The sequence below is a fragment of the Lygodium microphyllum genome, chromosome 19 (genome assembly GCF_053477565.2).
Source record: "Lygodium microphyllum isolate KBCC chromosome 19, Lygodium_microphyllum_v1.1.10, whole genome shotgun sequence".
NCBI lineage: Eukaryota > Viridiplantae > Streptophyta > Polypodiopsida > Schizaeales > Lygodiaceae > Lygodium > Lygodium microphyllum.
Window position 1 is genome coordinate 36,600,549 of NC_141153.1, and position 23,955 is coordinate 36,624,503.

At 39.3% G+C, this 23,955-nt stretch overlaps 1 protein-coding gene across 2 annotated transcripts; it reads left to right on the forward strand.

Annotated features, from left to right (window-relative positions):
* The first annotated feature begins 957 nt into the window (after nt 1-957).
* Nucleotides 958-19,615, forward strand: LOC148019750 (FAD/NAD(P)-binding oxidoreductase family protein). Of its 2 annotated transcripts, none has more exons than XM_087699900.1 (16): nt 958-1,132; nt 10,270-10,425; nt 11,283-11,342; nt 12,331-12,444; nt 13,030-13,117; nt 14,229-14,374; nt 14,452-14,553; nt 14,812-14,883; nt 15,028-15,127; nt 15,207-15,289; nt 17,706-17,783; nt 17,957-18,055; nt 18,138-18,221; nt 18,322-18,378; nt 18,506-18,547; nt 18,670-19,615. In XM_087699900.1, exons 1-16 carry the CDS (start codon nt 995-997, stop codon nt 18,745-18,747), a joined length of 1,497 nt encoding a protein of 498 aa, XP_087556026.1. In that variant the 5' UTR covers nt 958-994; the 3' UTR covers nt 18,748-19,615. The 2 variants fall into 2 exon arrangements, with proteins under 2 accessions (XP_087556026.1, XP_087556027.1); XM_087699901.1 differs by having other exon boundaries at nt 18,138-18,188; nt 18,670-19,613.
* Nucleotides 19,616-23,955: the final 4,340 nt, after the last annotated feature.

Sequence of the window (23,955 nt, forward strand, 5' to 3'; positions counted from 1 at the left end):
GCTCATGTGCTACTTTGCCATCGCATGCTCCCATTGCTAATCTTTTTCCTTCCACTGCTCAGCTTGTAGGTTGGAACATGGAGAAAGTCTTTCAGCTCCCTCAAAGTCATAACATGCTCAGTGTCTTGGTCCTTGCCTTTGAGGGTAGAGAAAAAAAAACAACAAAATATTTGGCAACTATTCTGTATGCTACCATAAGTGTTCATCTCAGAAGAACCATGGTTGTGGATAGCTTGCCACAATGATGTGGACATGCTAATCCCATTAAGCAATATACCTACCCATAGAGAGAGAGAGAGAGAGAGAGAGAGAGAGAGAGAGAGAGAGAGAGAGAGAGAGAGAGAGAGAGAGAGAGAGAGAGAGAGAGAGCCTTAACCATATGCCCACCCACACGATATGCATTGTGGAGAGAGAAAAGGCTTGCCATTGAGTTGCCAACTGCTAATCTCCAAGTTGGCTTCGTTTTTTTTTTGCTGTGGGACTTGTGAGTGAAAGTGTGAGTAGTTATATTTGGGCTTTTGCCTCATATTTTTAGGGGTTTGGGCAATGGGACCCATACTACTTATGGAGAGTGGATTGTGGAAGTGTATATTTAACCTTTTGCCTCAAGTTTGTTAGTTTAGAATTGAAATTTTCATTTTTCAACTATCAAAAGTACATGCTATGATTGCCATGTAGGTTTGGCAATTGACATATTTGGTTCTTGCCTTTGGAAATGCAAAAATAAGAGGTGGTTTAATTTTTATTAAAAAATTGGCAATATAATTTCCCTAGGAACTTTCACAAAAAATAGGTTTATGTGATAATTAGAGTTTCATTAAAAAAAAAAGGGCACTTTCACCAAAAGGGGGGGGGTGGGATCGGGAAAAATGAAGGAAAAGAAGAAAAAGGGAAAAGACAAAAAAAAAAGAAAGAAAAATGAAGGAAGAAGTAGGAAGGGGAAGGGGAAGGGGAAAGATAAAAGAAAAGAATCCTAGAGGGGGTCCCATACCGTATGGCGGCCTCCTCCTCGCAGATTGTGTTTCAGTCCTGCTTCTCGCCATGGACGCGTGGGAGCGGTGCTTTGGCAGCGGGCAGCCATGGCGACAAAACCATAACAAGACAGCACCTCGTGCTTGCACAGCAGCAACAGGTACTGAGCTTTGCATCAAAGTCTCGCGTCGAACTTAGCTCCATTGTTACTAACATTTCCGCATCAAACCTTGTCTGCGAGGTGTATCCTCTGTCAGGGCCCTCTGTGTCCTCAAGCCAGTGTTTTGGCTTGTTAAATCAATTCCATGGATGATGGAGGCAGTATCAAGGAGATGGATTTTGCAAAGCGGCCTTTTTTTTTTGTCCTCTCGCGATAACACACACACACACTTAATCGCCCACAAGAGAGATTTTGGAAATGGTGGGGGCGGCAAATCTCCCTCCAAATACTACCTAGCCAATATGTCATACTAGCATTGTTCCTATGAGTAGATAGGATAGTTTGCTAGCGTGAACGATAGAGCTTGTTGGTGCTGGTGTCCTCCTTTTTTGTGACCCTGCCATCGATGAGGAGCAAATGAGGTTTCAAGTGGGCCACGAGCACACCATGTGAACAAAGTGTCCAACCACGTGAAGTACCTGGCCACACTTAAATTGTACTCTTATGATTGTGAGTCCAAGGTTTAGCCATTAGGACACTACACTTAAATTGTACTCTTATGATTGTGAGTCCAAGGTTTAGCCATTAGGACACTGCCGTTGGAACTAAAGAATGACCTTTTTGGGAGCCTTTAGAGCTTTCCAAAAAGCTACAACTACAAGCATCACATATGGATTGATACTTATTCATGTTAAATGCACACAATCATCAACATATTTTCTCTAAATTGTGGTATCAATGTGATAGAACATGATGTTATTTCAAGTGCATTATCTAGGGTCCATTTGCCAATAAATTGTTGCTTGTTTGTTTAGATAGATATTGAAGGACATGAGGAAAAATGCTTTCTAATATGCATACAATACATGCTAGGTGTTTCAATGGATATACATATTGGACAATGGTTTTTTCCAGCATGTTATTATTGTAGGTTTTCATATACTGCTGGCTAGTTATTTTTCAAGTTCATAAGTTAGCATGCAAGCTAAATTGCTCTTTCAACAAGTAATTATATTTCAAAATCTCCAAGGCCAATGACAGTTTTGAGTCTATTATCTAAGTGATTTAGAGGCATCACTTCTTAGTGATTGTATAATAAATAAACTAATGGAAGGGTGTTGATTGAGAAGTCTGACTAGTAGGCTGCATTACCAATGGGGTGTAAGCCTTTGGTTGTTATTATAGGCACCTTGATTTTGATTTTCAGATAAAATGGTACTTGCCTTTTCTCAGCTTGGGGGGTTTTTGGGGGTGGGGGGCTAAGGTTTGACTAGGAGAATGACCGTTAGCCTTAGTATGACACTCCTCGTCTATTAAGCCAAGCTGTTTGGCAATGAGTATAGTATCTATTGTTTTAAGGGGTATTTTGCCAATTTGGTTTCTTAGAATTGTCCTAAGGTGAATTGCTAGATTTAGAGTTCTAGACTTTTGACCACATCCAAAATTTCCCTCCATAATAGTGAAAAGCATGCTAAATGAAATTAAAGTACTTTGGTGACAACTTATTTAGAAGATTATAACTTGGTCACCTTTTGGTTTTGGAAGAGTTATAGTACCAAACTTAGCAAGTAATCACAAGTATTATGCTAACTTGACTTTCAAATCAACCCCCCTTGAAATGGAGAACAATTGGAATTCATAGTCAATATTGATTCTTCTATTCCAATCTTGAGTTGCATTACACTTAGTCCGAGAGCAAATGCAAGGGAAAAATGTTAAAGCCGTGAGTACAACTGAGATGAAAGCCCATGCATTAGCTTGAAATTAAGTGTGGCATTGCAAACTCTCAATTGTTGGACATAATTGGGGTAGGTCTATGTTCATGATTTGGCATAGGCTCTTACTCAAGGACAAGCTTTCAAACTCTTTGAGACTCAAAACACTTGTTGCATTGAATTGGACCAAGTAGTGGAATTCGACCCATTGAATATGAGTCTTTCCCTAATTGTGTTTTTGGCCATTGCAAGAGGAGTCTTAGTGCTGAATGTAGGATAAGGATGGGGAGGAGCAGAGTACACTTTAGGAATAGCCCCAAAGTGCCCACCATAAATAGGTGGTCTTTATGTGGTGGATCCAAGTGCAGGTTGAGAAGTTGGCGGTGTGAAAGCTGTTGTATATTGAGAGATAGGATTCACCCAACAAATGGCATGTGTACAAATTGAGCACTCAACTGAGAGAGAGAGAGAGAGAGAGAGGATGGTGGACCATATGCATGAGATGTCAAAAAATATTGCTCTCCAGATAACAAACACAAAATTTAGATTGATAAAGAACATGGTTAGGGTTAGGGTAACTCAAAGGCAATGAACGCTGAAGATGATAGAAAGAATGCTGAATATATACGCTGCTCAATGTAGCAAACTGAGGGCTGTCACAACTCTATAGAAACAGAATTTGTATCCTTTTTCATTAATTTGTCTATATAATGATTTATTAAATTTGTTTCCTTTGCACTAATTAGATATAAAGAAAAGTGCATTGGAGCTGGCCATTGATGAGTGGTCACATGTTATGGTGGACCCACGCGGTGGGTTAGAGAAAAGATAGTTCACACTTCCACCTATATGGCCCGATTGGGCACCTGTGACCAGAACTCACGCATATCAGGGTTAGACTCGCACACAGAAAGGATTGATGCCTTGAAGTGGGCTAGATCCGCCAGAACAGACAGTTACAATCAACAAGATGGCATGATCATGAAATGCTTGTACAATGTGTGCATGTATGGGCCGAAAGCTTGAAATGCACATTTCTTTGCATAGGAAAGTCACATGAAGATTCTGATACCGTTTTTGCGATGTACACGGAAAAAGCTTTCATATGACACCCATATCGGGGGGGTCTCTAAATTTTAGGAGGTCCCTAAATTTTAGGAGCCTCGAATTAGCCTAAAAATGCTAGTTCTAAAAAATAGGGATGTCATTCTAAAAATAGTAAATTTTGTACTCTGACTGTGCTTACTAAATTTGGTTGTTTCTATTCTTGACTCAGCCCAAAAAGGAAGGCCATAGAGAAGAGACAAGTGTCAAGTCTCTTGTCACACAAGTTTCCAAGTGTCCCACCACTTGTCATATCCCATGACATGTGGCTGGACACTTGTCTTGTGCTACTCCACTTTCCCCTTTTGTACTAGCTCTTCCCTCTCCTATAAATAAGAGCTCGTTTTTCTTCATTCAACATTATTTTTCTTTGCTATAAACTCATGTACAGCACCCACAGATAGCCAGAAACTGGCCCCATCCATCCCCCATCATCATCCCCCACTTCTCCATTATCAAATTCCTCCATATTCCCTCTTCTATCACTGCTGTTTTACAGGACAACAAGCCTGTAAATTCATTACAGCACCTTCTTCTCGAGCTCTTTCTTCCATTTTAGCAACAAGAAGCAAGCCCTATCCATGTACTACTGATGAACGATGGAGAAAGGCTGATTTCCCCTCTTTCTTCTCTCATACTGTAAAGAAATCAGTTCCTATCATTGCATAATAGATAATGCATGTGAGTTTGTACATCTTTGCATGATCTTGTGAGAGTGAGAATTACTTCTTCTCACTCTCAGGTTGATTGTAATTGAGCTCTTCCCTAAGGGACTTGGGTTGAGCAGAAATACATTCCTTCCGGGGAGGGGAAGGGGGGGTTGCCCATCTTCAACCCTCAATCTTGTCTCCATTACTTTTACATTTTCATGGCTGTAATTTTGTGAATAATTTTCATTTTCAGCTTAAGTGTTGTACATGCCCCGAACAACGTAGTATGCTTAACAATTATGATATTCGCTTGTTTTCAAGATTTAATATAAAAGAGAATGAACACTTAAAGCTGAAAATGAAAATTACTTACAAAATTACAGCCATGAAAATGTAAAAGTAATGGAGACAAGATTGAGGGTTGAAGATGGGCAACCCCCCCCGAAGGAATGTATTTCTGCTCAACCCAAGTCCCTTAGGGAAGAGCTCAGTTACAATCAACGTGAGAGTGAGAAGAAGTAATTCTCACTCTCACAAGATTATGCAAAGATGTACAAACACACATGCATTATCTATTATGCAATGATAAGAACTGATTTCTTTACAGTTATGAGAGAAGAAAGAGGGAAAATCAGCCTTTCTCCATCGTTGAACAGTAGTACATGGATAGGGCTTGCTTCTTGTCGCTAAAATGGAAGAAAGAGCTTGAGAAGGAGGTGCTGTAATGAATTTACAGGCTTGCTGTCCTGTAAAACAGCAGTGATAGAAGAGGGATAATGGAGGAATTTGATAATGGAGAAGTGGTGGATGATGATGGGGATGGATGGGGCTAGTTTCTGGCTATCTGTGGGTGCTGTACATGAGTTTACAGCAAAGAAAAATGATGCTGAATGAAGAAAAACGAGCTCTTATTTATAGGAGAGGGAAGAGCTAGTACAAAAGGGGAAAGTGGAGTAGCACAAGACAAGTGTCCAGCCACATGTCATGAGATGTGACAAGTGGTGGGACACCTGGAAACTTGTGTGACAAGTGTCTTGAACTCGTCTCTTTTCTATGGCCTTCCTTTTTGGGCTGAATACTGTCAAGAATAAAAACAACCAAATTTAGTAAGCACAGTCAGAGTACAGAACTTACTATTTTTAGAATGATATCCCTATTTTTTAGGACTAGCATTTTTAGGCTAATTCGAGGCTCCTAAAATTTAGGGACCTCTTAAAATTTAGGGATCTCCTAAAATTTAGGGACCCCCCCAATATGGGTGTCATATGAAAGCTTTTTCCGTGTACATCGCAAAAACGGTATCAGAATCTTCATGTGACTTTCCTATGCAAAGAAATGTGCATTTCAAGCTTTCGGCCCACACATGCACATTATACACATTTCATGATCATGTCATCTTGTTGATTGTAACTGTCTGTTCTGGGGGATCTAGCCCACACTTCAAGGCACAATCTTTTCTGTGTGTGAGTCTAACCCTGATATGCGTGAGTTCTGGTCACAGGCGCCCAATCGGGCCATATAGGTGGAAGTGTGAACTATCTTTTCTCTAACCCACCCCGTGGGTCCACCATAACCTGTGACCACTCATTAGTGGCCAGCTCCAATGCACTTTTCTTTATATCTAATTAGTGCAAAGGAAATAAATTTAATAAATCATTATATAGACAAATTAATGAAAAAGGATACAAATTCTGTTTCTATAGAGTTGTGACAAGTGTTCATTCTCTTTTATATTAAATCTCGAAAACAAGCGAAAATCATAATTGTTAAGCATACTACGTTGTTCGGGGCGTTTACACAAACACACAATGCAAATTGAATACTAACCCTCGTACCCGTGTGGAGCATGAGCTGGAGAGTGTGTTGTACTGTAATGGATCCTGAATTGCAGTAGGTAGCCTCGAAAGATTTCTAGCAGTAGCAAACACAGCAATGTGAGGTTGGATCAGTGTCAGACGGGACAATCGAACAACGAGAAACAATCTGATATAGTCAGGCGCCGACTGCTGTAGCAAAAATGCAGCTGTATGGATGACATAAGAGGCTGTACGACCAAGTTGGACAATAAATGTAGCAGTGGAAGATGACATTAGCAGGTGGTAACAAATTTGGGTCAAATGTAGGTTGGTAGATGATTTGCAACAATAAGCACAGCTAGCTGATTGATGTAGACAGGCTAAGAACAGTCTCCAACAGGGGGTGAGGGCTGGACAGCAGGCACCAGGTGTATATCAGCAGCAGATAGCAGATCGAATTGAGATATCCTCGTGAACAGGGTGTGGACAATAGAGGTAGGCACCAACAATCTGCAAAACAGGACTCCGCTCCTTGAGTGATGGAGGGCTTAACCATGTAATGGATCTTGGATGTACTTGGTTTGCATCTAGGGTATTGTATATTGATAGTATTTCTGCCATTGGGATCACTATTCAATATACTAGTCACAGCGAGTTGGTATGCAATTGTGTATAGTTTGCATCTAGGCTTTGAAACTATACATTTGCAAGGCTACTAGTATGTATGGAGTATACGGAATGCACATGTAGATGTGATGTACATTTGCAAGGTATGTATGGGACACTTAAATGATATGTAATGTACACTTGAAGGTGATCCAAGACAAGTACATTTGCACAAGGCACATCTAGTTTGCAAGTAATGTATGCTTTATGCGAGTATCATGTGGTATATTGTTGCTATGAGACGTTTATGCTCAGTTTATGCATTATTTTGCCATGGTGATCAGAATAGTGTTGGGTTTTGGCATGTGGATGCATCTCCTAAGCTTTTGACAGTGGTTATGATTCATGTATGTGGATCATAACTAGTTTAAGTGGCTAGAAATTTTAGACGTGCAAAGGGCATGAGCTTGGTTAAATAATAGGTGTATATGTTGTTTGACTATGATGCCAGCATGTATTTCTAATAGTGGTAATAGATGCTTTTGGCAAATTGCAGTGCAATCAAGGATTGCTTGGACTTCAAGGGGAGGGCTTGTTAGCAGTCATGTGTGGTCATCTCCTACCCCTGAGCCTCAGTTTGAGTCAGATGAGAACATTAGGAGCTCTGATATTGTATTTGTCTGCCATTTTGTGTGTTTTGGACACTTCAAATGCAAGGCACATTAGTGCATTTCTTTTTGTGCACTTTTGGCTTTTTTTTAGGGGTTTGAAAACATTTAGGGTTTTTCCTCTTTTTTGCCTATATATGGGTAGCCAGCCCTCTCACTTTCATTATCCATCATTGTCCCTTCATGATTTGCAAGCCCTCCTCATTCTCGCATCCCCCTACTATCGTTTGGCACCCACATTGACGCGTAGAGCTATGTTTTGGGGTTGGTTGTTGTAGCGTTGTACCTTCAGCCATTGCAGTCACATTGTTTCTTCTATCTCGTGTTCTCTCTTTGTCTCCTTTTTGTATTCACTTTCCTCTTTCCGTTGCACACTCTCACATGGTATCAGAGCTACGTGTGCGAGCAAGGTATCTCAAAGAGGAGTTTGCTGTCCATGACAAAACTTGCTAGGCGTCATTCCCACATGCTGTAGACCCTGCACTTGGAGTCAAATAAGGCAGGTCGGCTTGTTTCTAATCATTTTTTAGGTTGCATTTACTAAGGTAGATTTACGTTTTGCTCCTAGGCAGCCTCTACTAGGTTGGGCGGCACCATTACTACACTGGGGTGGCATCAAACAGTCCAGGTGGCCATTCTATTGGCATGGCAATACTAAAACAAATTTGCGTTTTTTTACAGGCAGCCCCGGGCACACATTTTGCAAAACTAGGCCTTGCATTGCCTGTGTTTTTGTGCAGGCAGCACTATATCTTTGCGTTGTGTGTAGGCAGGTCATTGGTTCTCCTGGGCGGCACATTTGCAAGCTAGACGGCACACGTTCTTTGTTGGGCAATTTGTTTACAGGTGGATAGATTTCTTTCTTTGCTGCATTCTCATACTAGCTGGTCTTTTTTGACCAAGGTGACTTCTTTTTGGTGTTGGGCGGCCTCCATTGCAAGCTCACATTAGATAGATTTACGTTTATTGCAAGGACTTGATTTTCGGGTAGTCTTGGTCTTTTACCAACCCCTGGATTAGTTGCGTTTCTAGGTTGAATCCTCGTTTTCCTTTGCATTTACTGCTCCCTCTTTCTACCTAGCATTGTGTGTTCCCTTTGGCATTGGAAGCTCCCTGTCTACCTTGCCCCAAGTAGTTTTCTTTTATACCATGGCCCAACAGACCTCTATTATGACGAGAACATCCCTTATTGGTCACCTTTAATCCAATAGCAGCATCTTCTTGGTTTTCTTAGGGTATTTCTTGAAGGACATCTATGGCCGACGTGCATGCTATGGGGGATTGTGTGATTCGGGATCATTTAGACAGACCACCATCTTGTCACTCTTTCTCGTTATATTCTTCTAGGGTTGCTAGTTCCCAATTGGCATTGATGGCATCTCTTGAGTAGGTGCTAGTCCTACCCTCTCTCTCCGCATCCAATAAGCTGGATGGGACAAACTATTCTCCATGGTTGCACCGCATGGAGTGTCTTGACGATTGTGACCTTTGGGATTTTGTTACTGTCCCTATACCTCGACCTACCATGGATTCTGATAATGGTGGGACTGCGGATTTAGCAGCTTTATGGGATCAAATGAATTCTAGAGCCCACTCTTCTCTCCTTTTGAGTTGCACAAATTTTGTGCTCTTGCATGTTTGACATCTCTACACCACTGCAGCGATTTGGAGGAGATTGGCATCTCTCTTCCAGATCCAGACACTTGGGCATTGCTTATCTCTTGAGTTGAAGCTACAACAACTCTTTATTGCAGATTCCCGTACGATGAGGGATTACATCCACAGGATGGAGGAGATTCGGGATGAGCTTTCATTCCTTGATATAGACATTTCTTCGAAGGACCTAGCTATGACACTTCTCTCACATCTTCCGTCATCGACATATGATGTGTTCTACACCAGTCTTCTCACTTCTCGTAGTCGAGAGACTCACTTGGGAGGAGCTAATTCCATTGGTGGTTGAGGAGGATGCGCGTCACAGTGAGACAGATACTTCTAGAGGGCGTGCACATGGCTGTGCTTATGTGGATTTATCTACAGGTACACAAGCCAAGGAGAAGAAAGGGAAGAGAAAGAAGTCAGAGTCATCTTTCGACTCTAATACAGCTTTTGTGGAGATGCGTAGAGAATGTCCCATGTGTCCTCATTGTGGCAAGATCTTGCACCTCGAGGAGAAGTGTTGGAGGATATACCCACACCTTCGTCCGGGAGTGAAGGGTGGATCTACATTGGAGCCTTTGTCTACCTCTACTTCGTCATCCGCTACTTCCATTGAGTTAGTGTTTCTATACATTTATTAAGTGGAGGAGCCTTCTTTGATTGTCTCTGCTTCTGAGTAGCCTTGGCTCATTGCTAGTGGTGCATGAAGCCTTATGACTCTCCAAGGTGATTTGTTACAACTCCGTGCTAGGAGCTGGGTTTTTTAACTTGGTTGTTAAGTCAAAAAACATGTTTGGAGAATGTTAAGCATTGGTGAAATTTTACAACTTTGGATCTTAGCTGGGGAAAGTGTTGCAATTGTCTTTTTACTCTCTATTTGGTAGTTATTGAAGTTGATAAATTTAATGGGCTCACTAACCCTTCTTGTCAAATGTGAAGCAGACTATGAGTGATCATCACCATCAACAACACAAAGGGCTTGTATTGATTGTCGTTGGTGGTGGGGCAGCTGGAATCTTTGGAGCAATCAAGGCAAAGTCACTTTGTCCTTACCTAGATGTTCGTGTTTATGAAAAGCACCAACTTCTTTCCAAGGTCAAAATCCATGTATTCTTTTTATAGTGGGACAATAGGTACTAATTGTCTTGTGTAGAATACAACTGTATTATTTCTTCGTGAATTTTATTCTGTGTGATATATCTTCACTGTGTTTTGGTAATTTGGTTTTATTGGAACTTTCTCAACATTATCCATTGCAGAACTACCTTACTAGGTCATAATTCATGTGATATTTGGCCAATGTTTTGCCTTCTTTCTGTAGGTTGAATGTAGTAGCAGAAAACACAGTCAAAAAATCACTAAAGTATTAAGGGTTTTTGGTTAATTACAAGAAGAGGGGCATTTAGCTTTCAGGCAGCTTGCACCTTAGTCAAGTGGACTTGTTGATTCATTCTAAGAAAATGGAAGTTTTGTGAAAAGTAAAAAGTTATCAAGGAGAATTTATTAGTTGCTGCTTGCCCTTGTTGCAAATCAGAGGGGCATTTAGCTTTCAGGCAGCTTGCACTTTAGTCAAGTGGACTTGTTGATTCATTCTAAAAAAATGGAAGATTTGTGAAAAGAAAAAAAGGTTTTTGAGGAGAATTTATTAGTTGCTGCATGCCCTTGTTGCAATCAAACGGTGCCCATGCCCTCTTAGTAGTGTCTATAGTCTTATGCATGATACTCTGGGAGTTGATACAACCATGTAATATGGAAGAGCAAGATCTTTATTTTCTGAAGGACCATCTTCTGTGTGTTTTGTGACACATCTTGATGTCAAATTCGAAGTATTTGTAATTGCAATAGCATACATATTAAAATTTGTATAGCATAGAGTGGTGCTTGGCTGGATACGTCATCATAAATGAGAGTGCTTTTATTACACAGATCCTTAAAAGTGTAATTTCAAACAGGTTAAGGTATCTGGAGGAGGAAGATGCAATATAACAACAGGTCTCTTTGATGATCCATTGGTAATGACATATCCTAAGTATATTCTCACTATGCAGGTCTTATAAGGTCCTTCTAAAACAGATGATTTGTGCAAATCTTTGTCTTAATTTTAAAGCTTTTGTAATCTGGCCATATCTCTAGAATTCCATTCGTGAATCTTGAAAAGACACTGGCTGACACTCCATATGTTTCTGGAGATCCATTCATTCCTAGCAGTTACATTTCTCATATTTAGAGACATGGAAGAATAGCTCAATACTTTAAAGTTCATAACCTTCAGTGTTGGTATGCTTTTCTTGAATGTTTTTCTGCAAAATGAAAACTTACATCCTTTGAGTGCTTCTCTAGACAAGTACAAGAAATAGCCCAGTGTCAGTTCACCATGTGCTCGAATGAAGGTAATTGTTGACACCACCCGGTCAGTAGTAGTGTCTTCCAAGCATTTACTTGTGGCTGAAAAGCACAAATAATGCTTTGCCTGCAAGGCCTTCTTTGTGAAACTTGAGCAATGGTGGCCATGCATCCCTTAGAACAAGCCCAAATAATGACATCCTAGTCACCTCAGCCTGGGCAGGACTGCTGTCTACCCCGAGATTGTAGGAAATTCTGAACCATGCTGTTGACTTACGAGCAAGAAAATTACTAGCACAAGTTAATGTACAGAATGTGGCCCAACAAGACATTAGGCATGATAAATATTTCTTGTGTGTTTGTGGTGAATACTGTGAAGTAGGTGCAATCTGCTGCTCTGCAGTAATATCCATAAACATCTATTTCAGTGTTCATGCATATTGCAATGATTCCGAAAAAGCAGCTTTATCTGTCCATATGTAGCAGTAGGTGTCTGGGAATGATTGTGGTGTTTGCATAGGAAAATTTTTCTACTACCATTTCATGTGGCATATGGGGTACTGATATGCATTATATTTTCTTCATGATGCTTGTTTTGGGGATTCATGAATGGTTAAAATTCTACATTAAAGCATTGATGTAAGGTTTTGCTGTTAGCTTTTATCAGGACAATATCCAAGGGGCTATAAAGAGTTGCGTGGTTCCTTCTTTCGTCTACATGGGCCAAAAGATACTGCACAGTGGTTCAGTGAACGAGGGGTCTCTTTAAAGGTGCTTATTGCAACTTTTATTGGCATTAGTAAAAGAGTGTCAATCAAAAGGATTCAGGATAGCTTAACTGATGGAAGTGCATGATTGCGAGTGTAGTGGCAAAATCACAATTCCTATGATTGAGATTTTTCTGGTACTCCCTTATTTGCAGCTTTTGTCAGTTAGAAGGAGCTTTTGGGAACTTTTATTTGCATCGATAAAAGAATGCCAATCCCAAGAGATTCAGGATATTTTTAACTGGTAAGAATATACGAATAGGAGTAGGATTGTGACTTTGCCACTACACTCACATTTCGGCATCTCTATGAGTTAGTAGGTGCTTCTTGCAACTTCTATCTGCATTCATAGAAGAATAACAATTCAATAGGATTCAGGATACCTTTCAACTACAAAAGATGCAGAAATGCAAAGTCACAATTCTTATCATTGTGAGATGCAATGATGTGTTTTGTTTCTATTCATGAGACTAGAGTGATGGAAGAAAGACCTTGAAAGCACACAAAAACCAAGAGAAAGAGGACATGGAACTAGTGCTAACATGCAATATTTAGATCCCAGTGCTTGAATGGAATTGTCACTCTGCAGATCGAGGAAGATGGTCGAATGTTCCCAGCAAGTAATTCTTCCCAAACTATTATTGACTGCCTCTTGCAAGAAGCTCAAAAGCTGGGAGGTACCTCCTATACATTTAGCACTGGAGTTGAGATTGCACTTGAATTTGGTTTTTAAAGAACTATGTGCTTACCCATAAAAACCTTTTCAAGGCACAATTGCAGTTACTCGCAATTGTAATCTAATAATGCAGTGTAGACAGGGGTAAGAATTTCTGCACTCTCCTTTCCAATGTCCCAGAATTTCAATCATTCCTTGGACAAATGATGTCATAGGCGCAAATGAAGATCTAGGTTGTCTATGGAAGCAAGAGCTCATGTTTAAATCCATTGTACCTAGTTGTAAACAGTTTGGAAAGCCCGAATCTGTATTTTCCATGGGGCCCACATTCTGATGTTTTTATATTGTATATATGCTTTTGTGTTTATGAGGTCAAGAAGCAAAAGTATAGCAAGAAGAAACATTTTTGAACTAAATAATTAGATGCAAGTGGCCATCTTGCCAGCATGAAAAGGCCATATGCACATCTAAATGATAACCAAAAAGGCATATGACTACTATCAGAACAATAAACCTTGCTGAATCCCAATCCTGAACACTGAAAGCATCGTACACCATTTTGCATGAATACAGAAGTCGTGAATAAACTCCAACCCATGAAGCAATTTCAAATGTTTAATACTCCACATTTCAGCTTCAAATGTTTCCAATGTGGCTGGCACTTGACTCTTGCAGGATTACTTTCCATCTATAAGTTTTTAGTTTTTCATGTCAGCTTCAATTTCCACCTGTGTTCAACTTTCCAATGTGGCTGACATCTGACTCTCCAGAAGTGCGTTCCATCTACAGCTCCAACTCTTTCCTATACAACCTTATTCTCTCATTTTGTCACATCCATTGTAAACTGTTTCAAACAGTTAGGAAGCCTCCACATCCAGTACACAGCCATCGTCACCAGTGCTTTGAGTTGAGAGAGAGGGTTATTGGAACTGTTTTAGGCACTAATTATGGAGTATAAATAAGGGTGCAACATTTTGATGCTCCACTAAATTATGAACTAAAAAGTTATAGAAAGGTGAATAAATCAAGTTGAAGTCTTGCAAATTTTCTCCATTTTGGAATCATGGTTAGCAGAGGTGTTCTATTCACTGGTTTGGAGTTTATGATGCCAGTCTTGTTGCAAACGGGAATGCCAGTTGTCAAAGTTTCTTCGAAACAAGACTCTACATTTAGTGTACAAATTGGTGGAGTGAATCATCCAAGGCGTTCAACAGAAGATGCAAACTTTGTTCTTCTAGCTACTGGAAGCTCCCAACAGGTCAATACTGAACATTTGTGGTTGATTTTGTGTGTTCCACTATACTGGCTTCTTATATGTGGCAGGTTTTTATCCAGGGCTATCGCCTGGCAAAACAGCTGGGGCACTCTCTGATAAATCCACTTCCTAGTCTTTTCACCTTTAAAGTGGCTGACAAGGAACTGCAGAAGCTTTCTGGAGTAAGCTTCCTTCACAAATATGATGCATGGGATGCCAAACAGGATGCCATCTACCGCCTCAACACTACTTATTTTTGTTTTTTATATTCTGTAGTGTGTTGAATAAACCCTAGTGAGAGAGTGATGTATATTGGCTTTCTTTAGGGATAGTCCTTCTGAAAGATCGTCTCTCGTCAAAAAGTCATTTATTTTTCCAACATTACCACGTGGCAATCACAGCGTCAGTTAAAGTCATTTAAATACCTCTTCTCTTATTAGGTGAGCTTTGCAGAGGTTCGAGCTGAACTTGAGGTCCTTGGCCAGAAAAACAGGAACCCCAAGTTTAATCAGGTAAGCAGTAAGAATTTTTGTTAGATTTGAACATCCAAAATAGATGTGATTTCCAAATGGCCAGGTTAGAAATATGAGCCTGTAATGCATATGAGGGTATTGTGACTGAACTATGCTCTAAATATGCAATTCTTCTATGTATAGGTGGGACCTATGCTAGTAACACACTGGGGCCTTAGTGGGCCTGTCGTGTTACGACTTTCAGCTTGGGCAGCACGTGAACTTTTTATTGTCAATTATCAAGGCAAGGCTATTTACAGTTATCTTTCTCCAATGGTGTTGCCCGTCAAGTCTCCTGGTTTGATTACTGATGAATCATTCAGGAACTTTACTTGTTGATTTTGTTCCCAAGCTGAATCATAAAGAGGTGATCAACGTGTTGAAGGCACACAAGAAAACTGCTCTGGTAAGGTTTCTTCAAAAAGAAAGTAGACCCCTGGAAACAGGATGATTTTATTATTTTCATGCTTTCCAATTCAGTTTGGTTCTTGTTTGAAGTTGTACATGCCAAAGTCTTGTGATTGGTTTTTAATTTGACTCAGTGTTTGACAATCTAACTGTTATGTTAGGTATGGTGACATTGTTAGTGACTTGGTTCACGTCTTTTCCATCCACATATGTTTGAGGACCTGTATAGCCCTTTTTGGGCATGATCGAGGTTTATGCATCATTTCATAATTAGAGCTTTTTCTTGTTTGTGATCAGAATCCCTAATCCTACAAATGCAAGAATAAGTTCAGGCAATGTCTATGTTTGAAAGACAGCACAAAGAAAATATGTCTTCATGTTAAAAGACAGAATTATCCTGACTCTGAAATTTTCACAGTAGAGTGGACTGGAAGATTTTGCCACTGATGGAAGCTTATTGCTTGCTGGCATATTTTGATATTTGAGACGCATTTTCACATTTGGATGAGATAACCACTCTCTCAAAGGTAAAGATTACAGTTTCCAAAGGTTGAGAGGGCACGAGGGGAGGAGAGAGGCCTGCCACCAGAGGCTGCCGCCCTGTCCCAGCTGCTGTCACTCTGTCCCAGGAGCTGCTGTCCACTGCCCAGAAGCTTCTGCCCTGATAGAGTGCTGTTGCAAGGCCTGATCTGCTGTTGGCAGCTGAGCAGCTGTGTTTTGCTGCCACCCTGTCCTAGTGCATTATCATCGTCAGCCAAGTAGTGCTTTCAGCCTGGACACCTTGTTTTGCCTGCCCAGAGTCTACACTGACGTCCTGCTGGTCAGAGGACTATGTTTCACTCCCTCTGCTGTTGCCTACATCATCATCATCATCATTCATGGTGGACTGCTGCTGTCTTTTGGGATCCGTCTCAAGTATGACACTCTCAGAGCTGTTCTTTGTGTCGTCAACACCACTTCCAGCTCTTCTGCCCCAATCCTTGACACACAGGTTTGAGGCCCCTCTGTATGATTTATCACTTCTATACACCTTCATCTTCGTTCAGTATTCATCAGATTGTGTGATCATGTTTGTATATTTTGTGTCTCAGGACAGGCAGAAAAGGATGGCAGGTAGGCCTTGAAGCAGCTGCCTGTGCAGGCAATAGATGGGATTAATCTCAAAAATGAACCCTTTTCATAGCGAGAGAATCGCTATCATATTTGCTGTAACAACACACATGCATCTCACTGTATTATGTCATCTCCTTGTGCATGTGACCCTTCTCCCATCTCCCCTCATTTTTCAAGGTGCACTTTTTTGCAGTTACCCACATTTATCATTTATGCATGAAGTTGTGAGGCCCCCCAAATGAGAAACTATGTTTGTTGGGCATTGGACAGTGGTAGTAAGGGTCCCTAGTTTCAATGGTGGAAGAGGTCATATTGTGGTTTAGACAATATGTTTTTAAGGCTTCATATGTGGATTTTGTGATAATCTTGAGGGTAGTGAGAGGTACCTGGTATGGAGCTTTGAGATTTAGCTGGGAGTCACGGGGGACAGAAAGCAATCTGGGGGGCTTGAGCTCCTTGCCTGACATACAAATTTTGCAAAGGTCAACTTGGGTTGGCTAGCTGACAACCATACACAAAATACTATAAGAAAACGACTCATTCAGCACAATTCATCCTGTTCAGTGCTCAGTCCTCCGTCCAACATCAATTCGAGCTCTTCTTTGGTGCTTCAGAATTCTTCCCTCCCCTTCTCTTCCTTAAGTTTTTTGTTACCTTCCATTTTTGCAGTGGTTTTCTTTTGAGCTATGCCATGCCTCTTTAACGGAGTAAAACTAAGACTTCCCTGCCACAAGTCTGCTTTGGCCATCACAGGGGTTGTAGTTAACATCAATGCTGCTCCTGCAAGTCCATTTTTTGTTTGTTTCTGAGCCCATCTAAGCATTCTTCCCCATACCTGCATTGGCAGGGCATCAACGTTCCAGTGAGCATGCTGTAACCTATTGTTTTCACAAATGTTCTCGAATTCTCAACAACAAACTTTTTAACACTGCACGTCCATGTTCGCATGTTTTGATCAACCATCCAGATTAATGTCATATAGAAATGAACTTGAGAGCTAATTTTTGCCCTAGTTTCAGCATTCTCTTTTACAAAGAAAACTGTCCAAGTTAATTTGCCAAAAGAAAAGATTATAATTCAAAACATTAATTCTTCTGTACTTTCACATTCCTATTTCAGACCGTTTAGCAAATAATCTATATATTATCCAATGCTAGTCCTCATATCTACCATGTGTCATGAAAATTGTATCGTGTCTGTATGCTGGTCATTTGATATTTTCCTAAAAAATCTTAGGTGTCTGCTGTGTATACATTTTCATTGTTCCTCACTAAAGTGGTGCAAGGTTTTTGATCTTACAGAGACGGAAACTGGGCTGCTATGCTCCATATGAATTTCCACTGGTTCGCAGATTTTGGGAGTATCTTCTTGTTAGAGCGGTGATTTCCTTTTTCTTGGTTGTTCGTAATCTCTTTTATAATGCTTACACAAAGCCTGTGGTGGAGGGCCCCCCTGTACTCCTGCATGTGGCTAAGTTCCCCAGCCAACCAAAAAAGTAGTTTGTTAAGATGCCTTTGTGATTCATCTCTAATGTTTGTCTGTACTGTGTTAGGGTATAAGTCAAGAGGACCTGTGGGCCACACTTTCAAATATGGATTTGCAAAATCTTGCAGCTTTAGTAAAGCGCTGCTCATTTTCAGTCTGTGGCAAGGTAAGGCTGACAAGCAACAGTAAAATTAGACTAAAGTGAGCATTGACTTTATTCACATTGCAACCCTGTCACACCTTTACAGGGTGAATTCAAAGACGAGTTTGTGACCGCAGGCGGAGTACCACTCATAGAGGTTGGATCTGGATCTGCAGACAGCAGAGATGTGGTCTGCTTCTCATTATTTATGTTTACTTCACAGTCATTGTCTCCACCTCTGGTGTTGTTCTCCATTGAGATTTGTCTGCCTGTGAAACTCATTATTGCAGGTTGATCTGAATACAATGGAAAGCCGAATATGCCCTCATCTATTCTTTGCAGGAGAGGTGTGGCTCAATAGTGTCCCTGTGTGCTAGATGTTTTGTTGAACAGCAGTGAATAATTTTTGTGTGTGCATCTTGATTTCCCTGTAATCATATGCTTATGCGCTATGAATACGTAATTTGATGACAGATCTTGAATGTCGATGGTGTTACTGGGGGGTTCAATTTCCAAGTAAAGAACAGAGCTTTTTCTGACGACATTTTGATTTTTCACTTGGTGTTTACTTATATTTCCTGTATGAATGGCTGTTTATGTTGGCATTTGACGGCCTGTTATGGCAATATCCTTTGCAGAACGCATGGACAGGAGGATACATTGCTGGCGCAAGCATTGCATCACAAGTGGCGAGAAGCTTGGTTAACAAGAAGTAAAGGACATTGCAGCATTCAGACAGCCATGGTAGAGACTTCTTTTTACTGTCTTTCAAGGTTGTTGGGATTCCGCACGAGTGCACTCACTGCTCTGTTAAGGATAATCAGGCATGTGCAGATGTGTCTATGGACATGGATATGGCTATTAGTTTGCTATAGCAATATCCTGATGAGGGATGAGGTGGCGGTGATTGTCTTCCATGACATTATAGATGTTGTGAGGTGCCATGGTATACAGTCTTAGCAAATTTCACCTTGTCATCTGTGGACGAGACTTTCCAAAGCGAGAAATGGCAACACGAAGAAGAGTGAAGCTTGTCTTGAGGCAACAAGACTAGTAACCAAAGACTGGATGGAGATTTAACTGTGTTGGTAAGAGTTCAGACAGAGGTTCCTTCACACCTGGGGACACCATAGCCAGTTCTTCACACTGCAGTGGCACTATAATCTCCCGCCTTGGACCACCCTGAGGGGGCCTTGTATCTATGTGATTGTAGTTGCTTTATACTCCAGCCATGCTCTTGAGCTTGTGTGCGCCTCCATGTTTTACTTCTGAGCTATATTATCAGCCACACTCCATGGTTAACCAACCAAACCCAAGATGCTCACATTTAGTAGGTAATATGCTTGCTTTGTTGGGGCGTGAGCTTTTACTGCTAATGGGTTCAAAATAGGAAAATTCTAGTTTTTTAAAATCGGCCAAGTGATTCAACTTCACCTTGTTTTTTTTGGGAGGTGTTATTTAATTAAGGAAATCATTCTAAGCAGTTTTCTTCAATTGCCAATCCAAGATTATGTCAAGGATGATTCGTACAAAAACACAATATTTTGGCATTGTTGTTGCCATGGATTTCATTAACTCACTTGGTCATAAGTTTTTCTGAAATTGTAGTCATCAACTTGATCTCAATTCTCATTTCATTCTATCAGTAGAGTGCTTATCCTTGAAGATAGTCGTGGTTATATCTAGGGAACAATCCTACATTTAGACTAAGAAAAAAAATTCAATGATAAGTTTTTGACCCATTGAGATGATGTGGATGATGTGGATAGGTATAAGCAAAACCCTTTTTGTTAGATATAGCAAGGACCTTAAATCCAAGTCTAAGGATATTACAAGGTAGACTCAAATGGAAATCATTTGAATTGTATCATGCTTAGATTCTAGTATAAGCAAACATTGTATATTACATTAGTGTCGCAATTTTCTTGTACTATTCGAGGTTTGTCCTTTTTTCAAAAACATGTTATGCTCTTGTATATTGAATTTGTCTATTGGTTGACCTTGAAGTGGCCTTTGGGCTTGTGTATTTTGATCAAAGGGTAAACCTTTTGTGTTCTATCAGGCTTGATATGGCATACCCACGTATATTAAACTTGTCTATTAAGGTTGACCCTTAATTGGCCATTGGGCTTGTATCTTTAGATGGAAAAGGTAGCCTTCATGTCTTCCATAAGATACTATGGATTTATCTTAGAAATGGTCTTGCATTGGTGGAAATCCAATGGCCGTCATGTCTTCCATAAGACACTATGGATTTATCTTAGAAATGGTCTTGCATTAATGGAAATCCAATGGATTTGATTATAGGATTTCAACATGAAGCATAGCATAATTTGGAACATATTCAATATGGTTATTCATTGGAAACATTTTGGGCTTCATTGTAAGCTATTGACATGCTGACTAAGACAATTTTATTGTACATGCTATAGCAAAAAAGTTATAATATTTTGAGAGAGATCAAAGGACATGCAACATTTTTAGGGTCATCTTCAAATTAAGGAGACTGACTAATTTCTTAATGGCTTTTTTCATTACTTCATAATGAAACAAGTTACATATTACAATTTCTTCTTGAATATGCACCTAACCAACCATTTGCTTTTGCTTACAGGAGTACTCTCCATCTAGTGATAAGAAAAAACATGATGATTCACTCAAAAATATCACAAACTTGAAGCTACCAACCTATTCAATATTGTTTTTCTTCAAAGAAAATGAAAATTCTATTAATGAACTTTAGTAGTAAACCTTGGAGGTAAAATAGTTGGAAGAGAGTCACGCAAGGGGTTCTTAAGTACATAAAAACAATGGTTGATTGAACAACCAATTTGGTGGTATATAATGCCAAATGGGGTGTGATGTTGAGTGAAAAGGTGTCAAAAGTCCCATGTCCATGCAAAAACATCTCTTCTCATTTGCTCAATCATCTTACAATGTCTTCCATCCCCCTTAAAGAGTATGAATAGTCTTGTTTGGGACCTAGAAAGAGTTTTTGCAATGGAGACATCCTAAAGGTTAATAGCATGACTAGACATTGCAATCCAAATCAATCGAGCAATTATGCTTGCCATCAACTCCCATCTATGATAGTGCCCTTAAGATCATTGTTTGCAAATTTTTTTGTATAAAAATCATGCTCAAATGCCAGCCAATGATGTGAAATGAGTGGCGTCCTACAAAATCATCATATCCACATGCTATAGCTTTGTCCATATAGCTTAACTTGCCATCCCTATGGGTAGCCATGAAAGGCAATCTAAGGGCTCTTCTCCATATCTCCTAAGCTCTAGGACAATAATCTAGGCAATGCCCATGTCTCCTAAAACCTTTTGCATCTTGTAATAGGAGCCCTACCATAACCAAGTTAAGTACCAACTATCAAACTCTTACATGGTATTACAACATGAATCTCTTCATGTTGTCATTTGTTGTTAGGAGAACTTTGCCCGTGTTTTAAATAACATGTTACATTAAGAAAAGTACTACATTATAATCCAAACATGGTAATTGTGTATGTGAAGAATTAAAAAAGTAGAATGACAAGAAATGAGAAGTATGGAGTTCTAACTAAAGTTAGCAAAAACATATTTTGAATCCTCCATATTTATTTTTTATAGAAAAATTTAATGGGAAAAACACTTTTAATGGAAGATAAAATGAAAGAGCTAGAACTTGAAATATTTATGCATAGAAAAGAGAGCTAAATCCACTAAGATTGACTTTGTAGCTTTTGAAAATTGCCCTTATGAAGGTATTAGAGAGACTTCAAAAAGCTTCATGTCGATCCTACAATTGCAATTGTTATCGGCCATTGATATTAGGATGACTTGAGTTAAATAATCAACTAACCAATGGTCTTTTGCCGCTACACTTATATAGGATATTGAAGTCTCCTTTCATACAATTGATTTATAGTAAATCATTGCAAAAACAATTATCATGGATACTCAATGGATGAAGGATTGTGATGGTTAATGGCTAGCATAAGTAAAGAATATTTGGGTACTTTGGAAGCAATGGTTTGAATTCATACTAATGATATTTAATTCACTCTAGGAGCTTCAAATTTTATACATGGTAGAAGGAATAGCTTAGCAATTTATGTTGTGATTTACAAAACAAAAGCTACTTAATGTATTAGGAAGATATGCATTTATTTAGCAAGCATTTATCTTATGTTTCCAATTTTTATGTAATATGTCGATCCACATCTTGTGCTAAGGCTGAGTATTTATATATTCTTCTCAACCAGATAATTATGAGTTACATAATTCTTTAGTGAAACTCTATAATATTGCTAGCAAGGAGTGTCACATAACTAAAGTTTGGACAAAAGATGTGTGAGAATGAATATGCTATAATATAATAAAGAAAATGAAAATGCTATAATATATCTAAAACAACAAAAAGTTTTAAAAAGTTTGGCTCAAAGCACTTTTATCTTAGAAGGGAGATAAATAAAGTTTTCTAGTCGTGTTTGCTTGATGAAAGAAAACACAAGCCATTAAATGAATTTTAAGTTCGATTTTGGTCATTTTAGGATGGAGAAACAAAGGAGATCCTCCAATGAGAGGGAGTCTAAGCTTAAATAGAAAAAGGGTTTATTTTTCCAAGAATTTGTCTCTACAAATGCCCAAAAAGTTGATGCTTTAAAGTTATTACTTTTCCATGCCAATAATGTCATTTCAAGCCACTAAAAGGGATATTCTATCCATATATCTCAAAATATATATTACTCTTGATACCTACCCATATTTTGGTTTAAAATTCAATGTTTTTGAGTCACTAATGTGTTTGAAGCAAGGTAAAACCCCCGAAATGAGTTTTGAAACATTGAAATCAAACAACTAGGGGACTAAGAATAGCCAAAAATTGTGTGAAAAGCCATGTGTGCTAAAGAACATGATTTGAGTAATTGGATCTACAAGTTTTGAAATGTTGAAATTAGATATCTAGAGAACCATAGATTAGTAAGAAAGGTCAAAAAGGCAAAGTGTGCAAATGAAAGAAATTTGGACAATTGGATTTGCTCCAATTGTCCAAATTGTTTTTTTCTACATATACGACTACTCCAAAATCACTTTCTTAAAGGGACATGGCCTTTTGGGCAAATTTTTGTCATTTTTGGCCCTAACGTGCTCAACATTACCACTTGAGAGTCATTTTATAGGTTTCTCCTACTCCAAATGCACTAATGATGTCAAAAAGACCAAAATTCATACAAAATATATCTAGAGAGATTTATGAACTTTGTTGTATACAAAGTTTAGATAGTCGATGAAGCTAGAACAAAGAATGGGCTTGACATATTAACAACATATTAACTAATTACCTATGTGTATTTCCATAGTTCATATTTGAGTGAGGTTACATGTGCATGTAGGATATCCAACTTTAGGCTCTTCTTCAAGCTTACATCAAGTATGGTTGGTTCTTCGAATGATAGTACTATCTTCACTATTGACAAACATGATGGCACAAACTTTGCCTATTAGAAGATGCAAATATGGTAGGTATTGATGCAAAAGTATCGGATTAAGCCACCGAAAACCAAGAGTGTCAAACCTTAAGGCATGGATCAGGATTATTGAGATGATTTGGATGAGCTATATAAATCCACCCTTATATTGTCATTGTCTAAACAGGTTTATTTTAATGTTGTGGTACTTGAAGACAATGCCCATGGAATCTTTATGATAAGCAAAGTGTTTCATCATATATATATTGGCTGGAACGGCTTATGGACTTTCACATTAATTCCATGTCCACTCACTTGAAAGAGTTTCATTTGATTTTCAGCCAATTGACTTCGCAGGATAGTGAGTTCAAAGATAACCTACCTCCCTTATTCTTGCTTGTTACACTTCCCGAGTCATGAAATACTTTTCACATGGTTATGTAAGCCAATACTCCTAAAGATG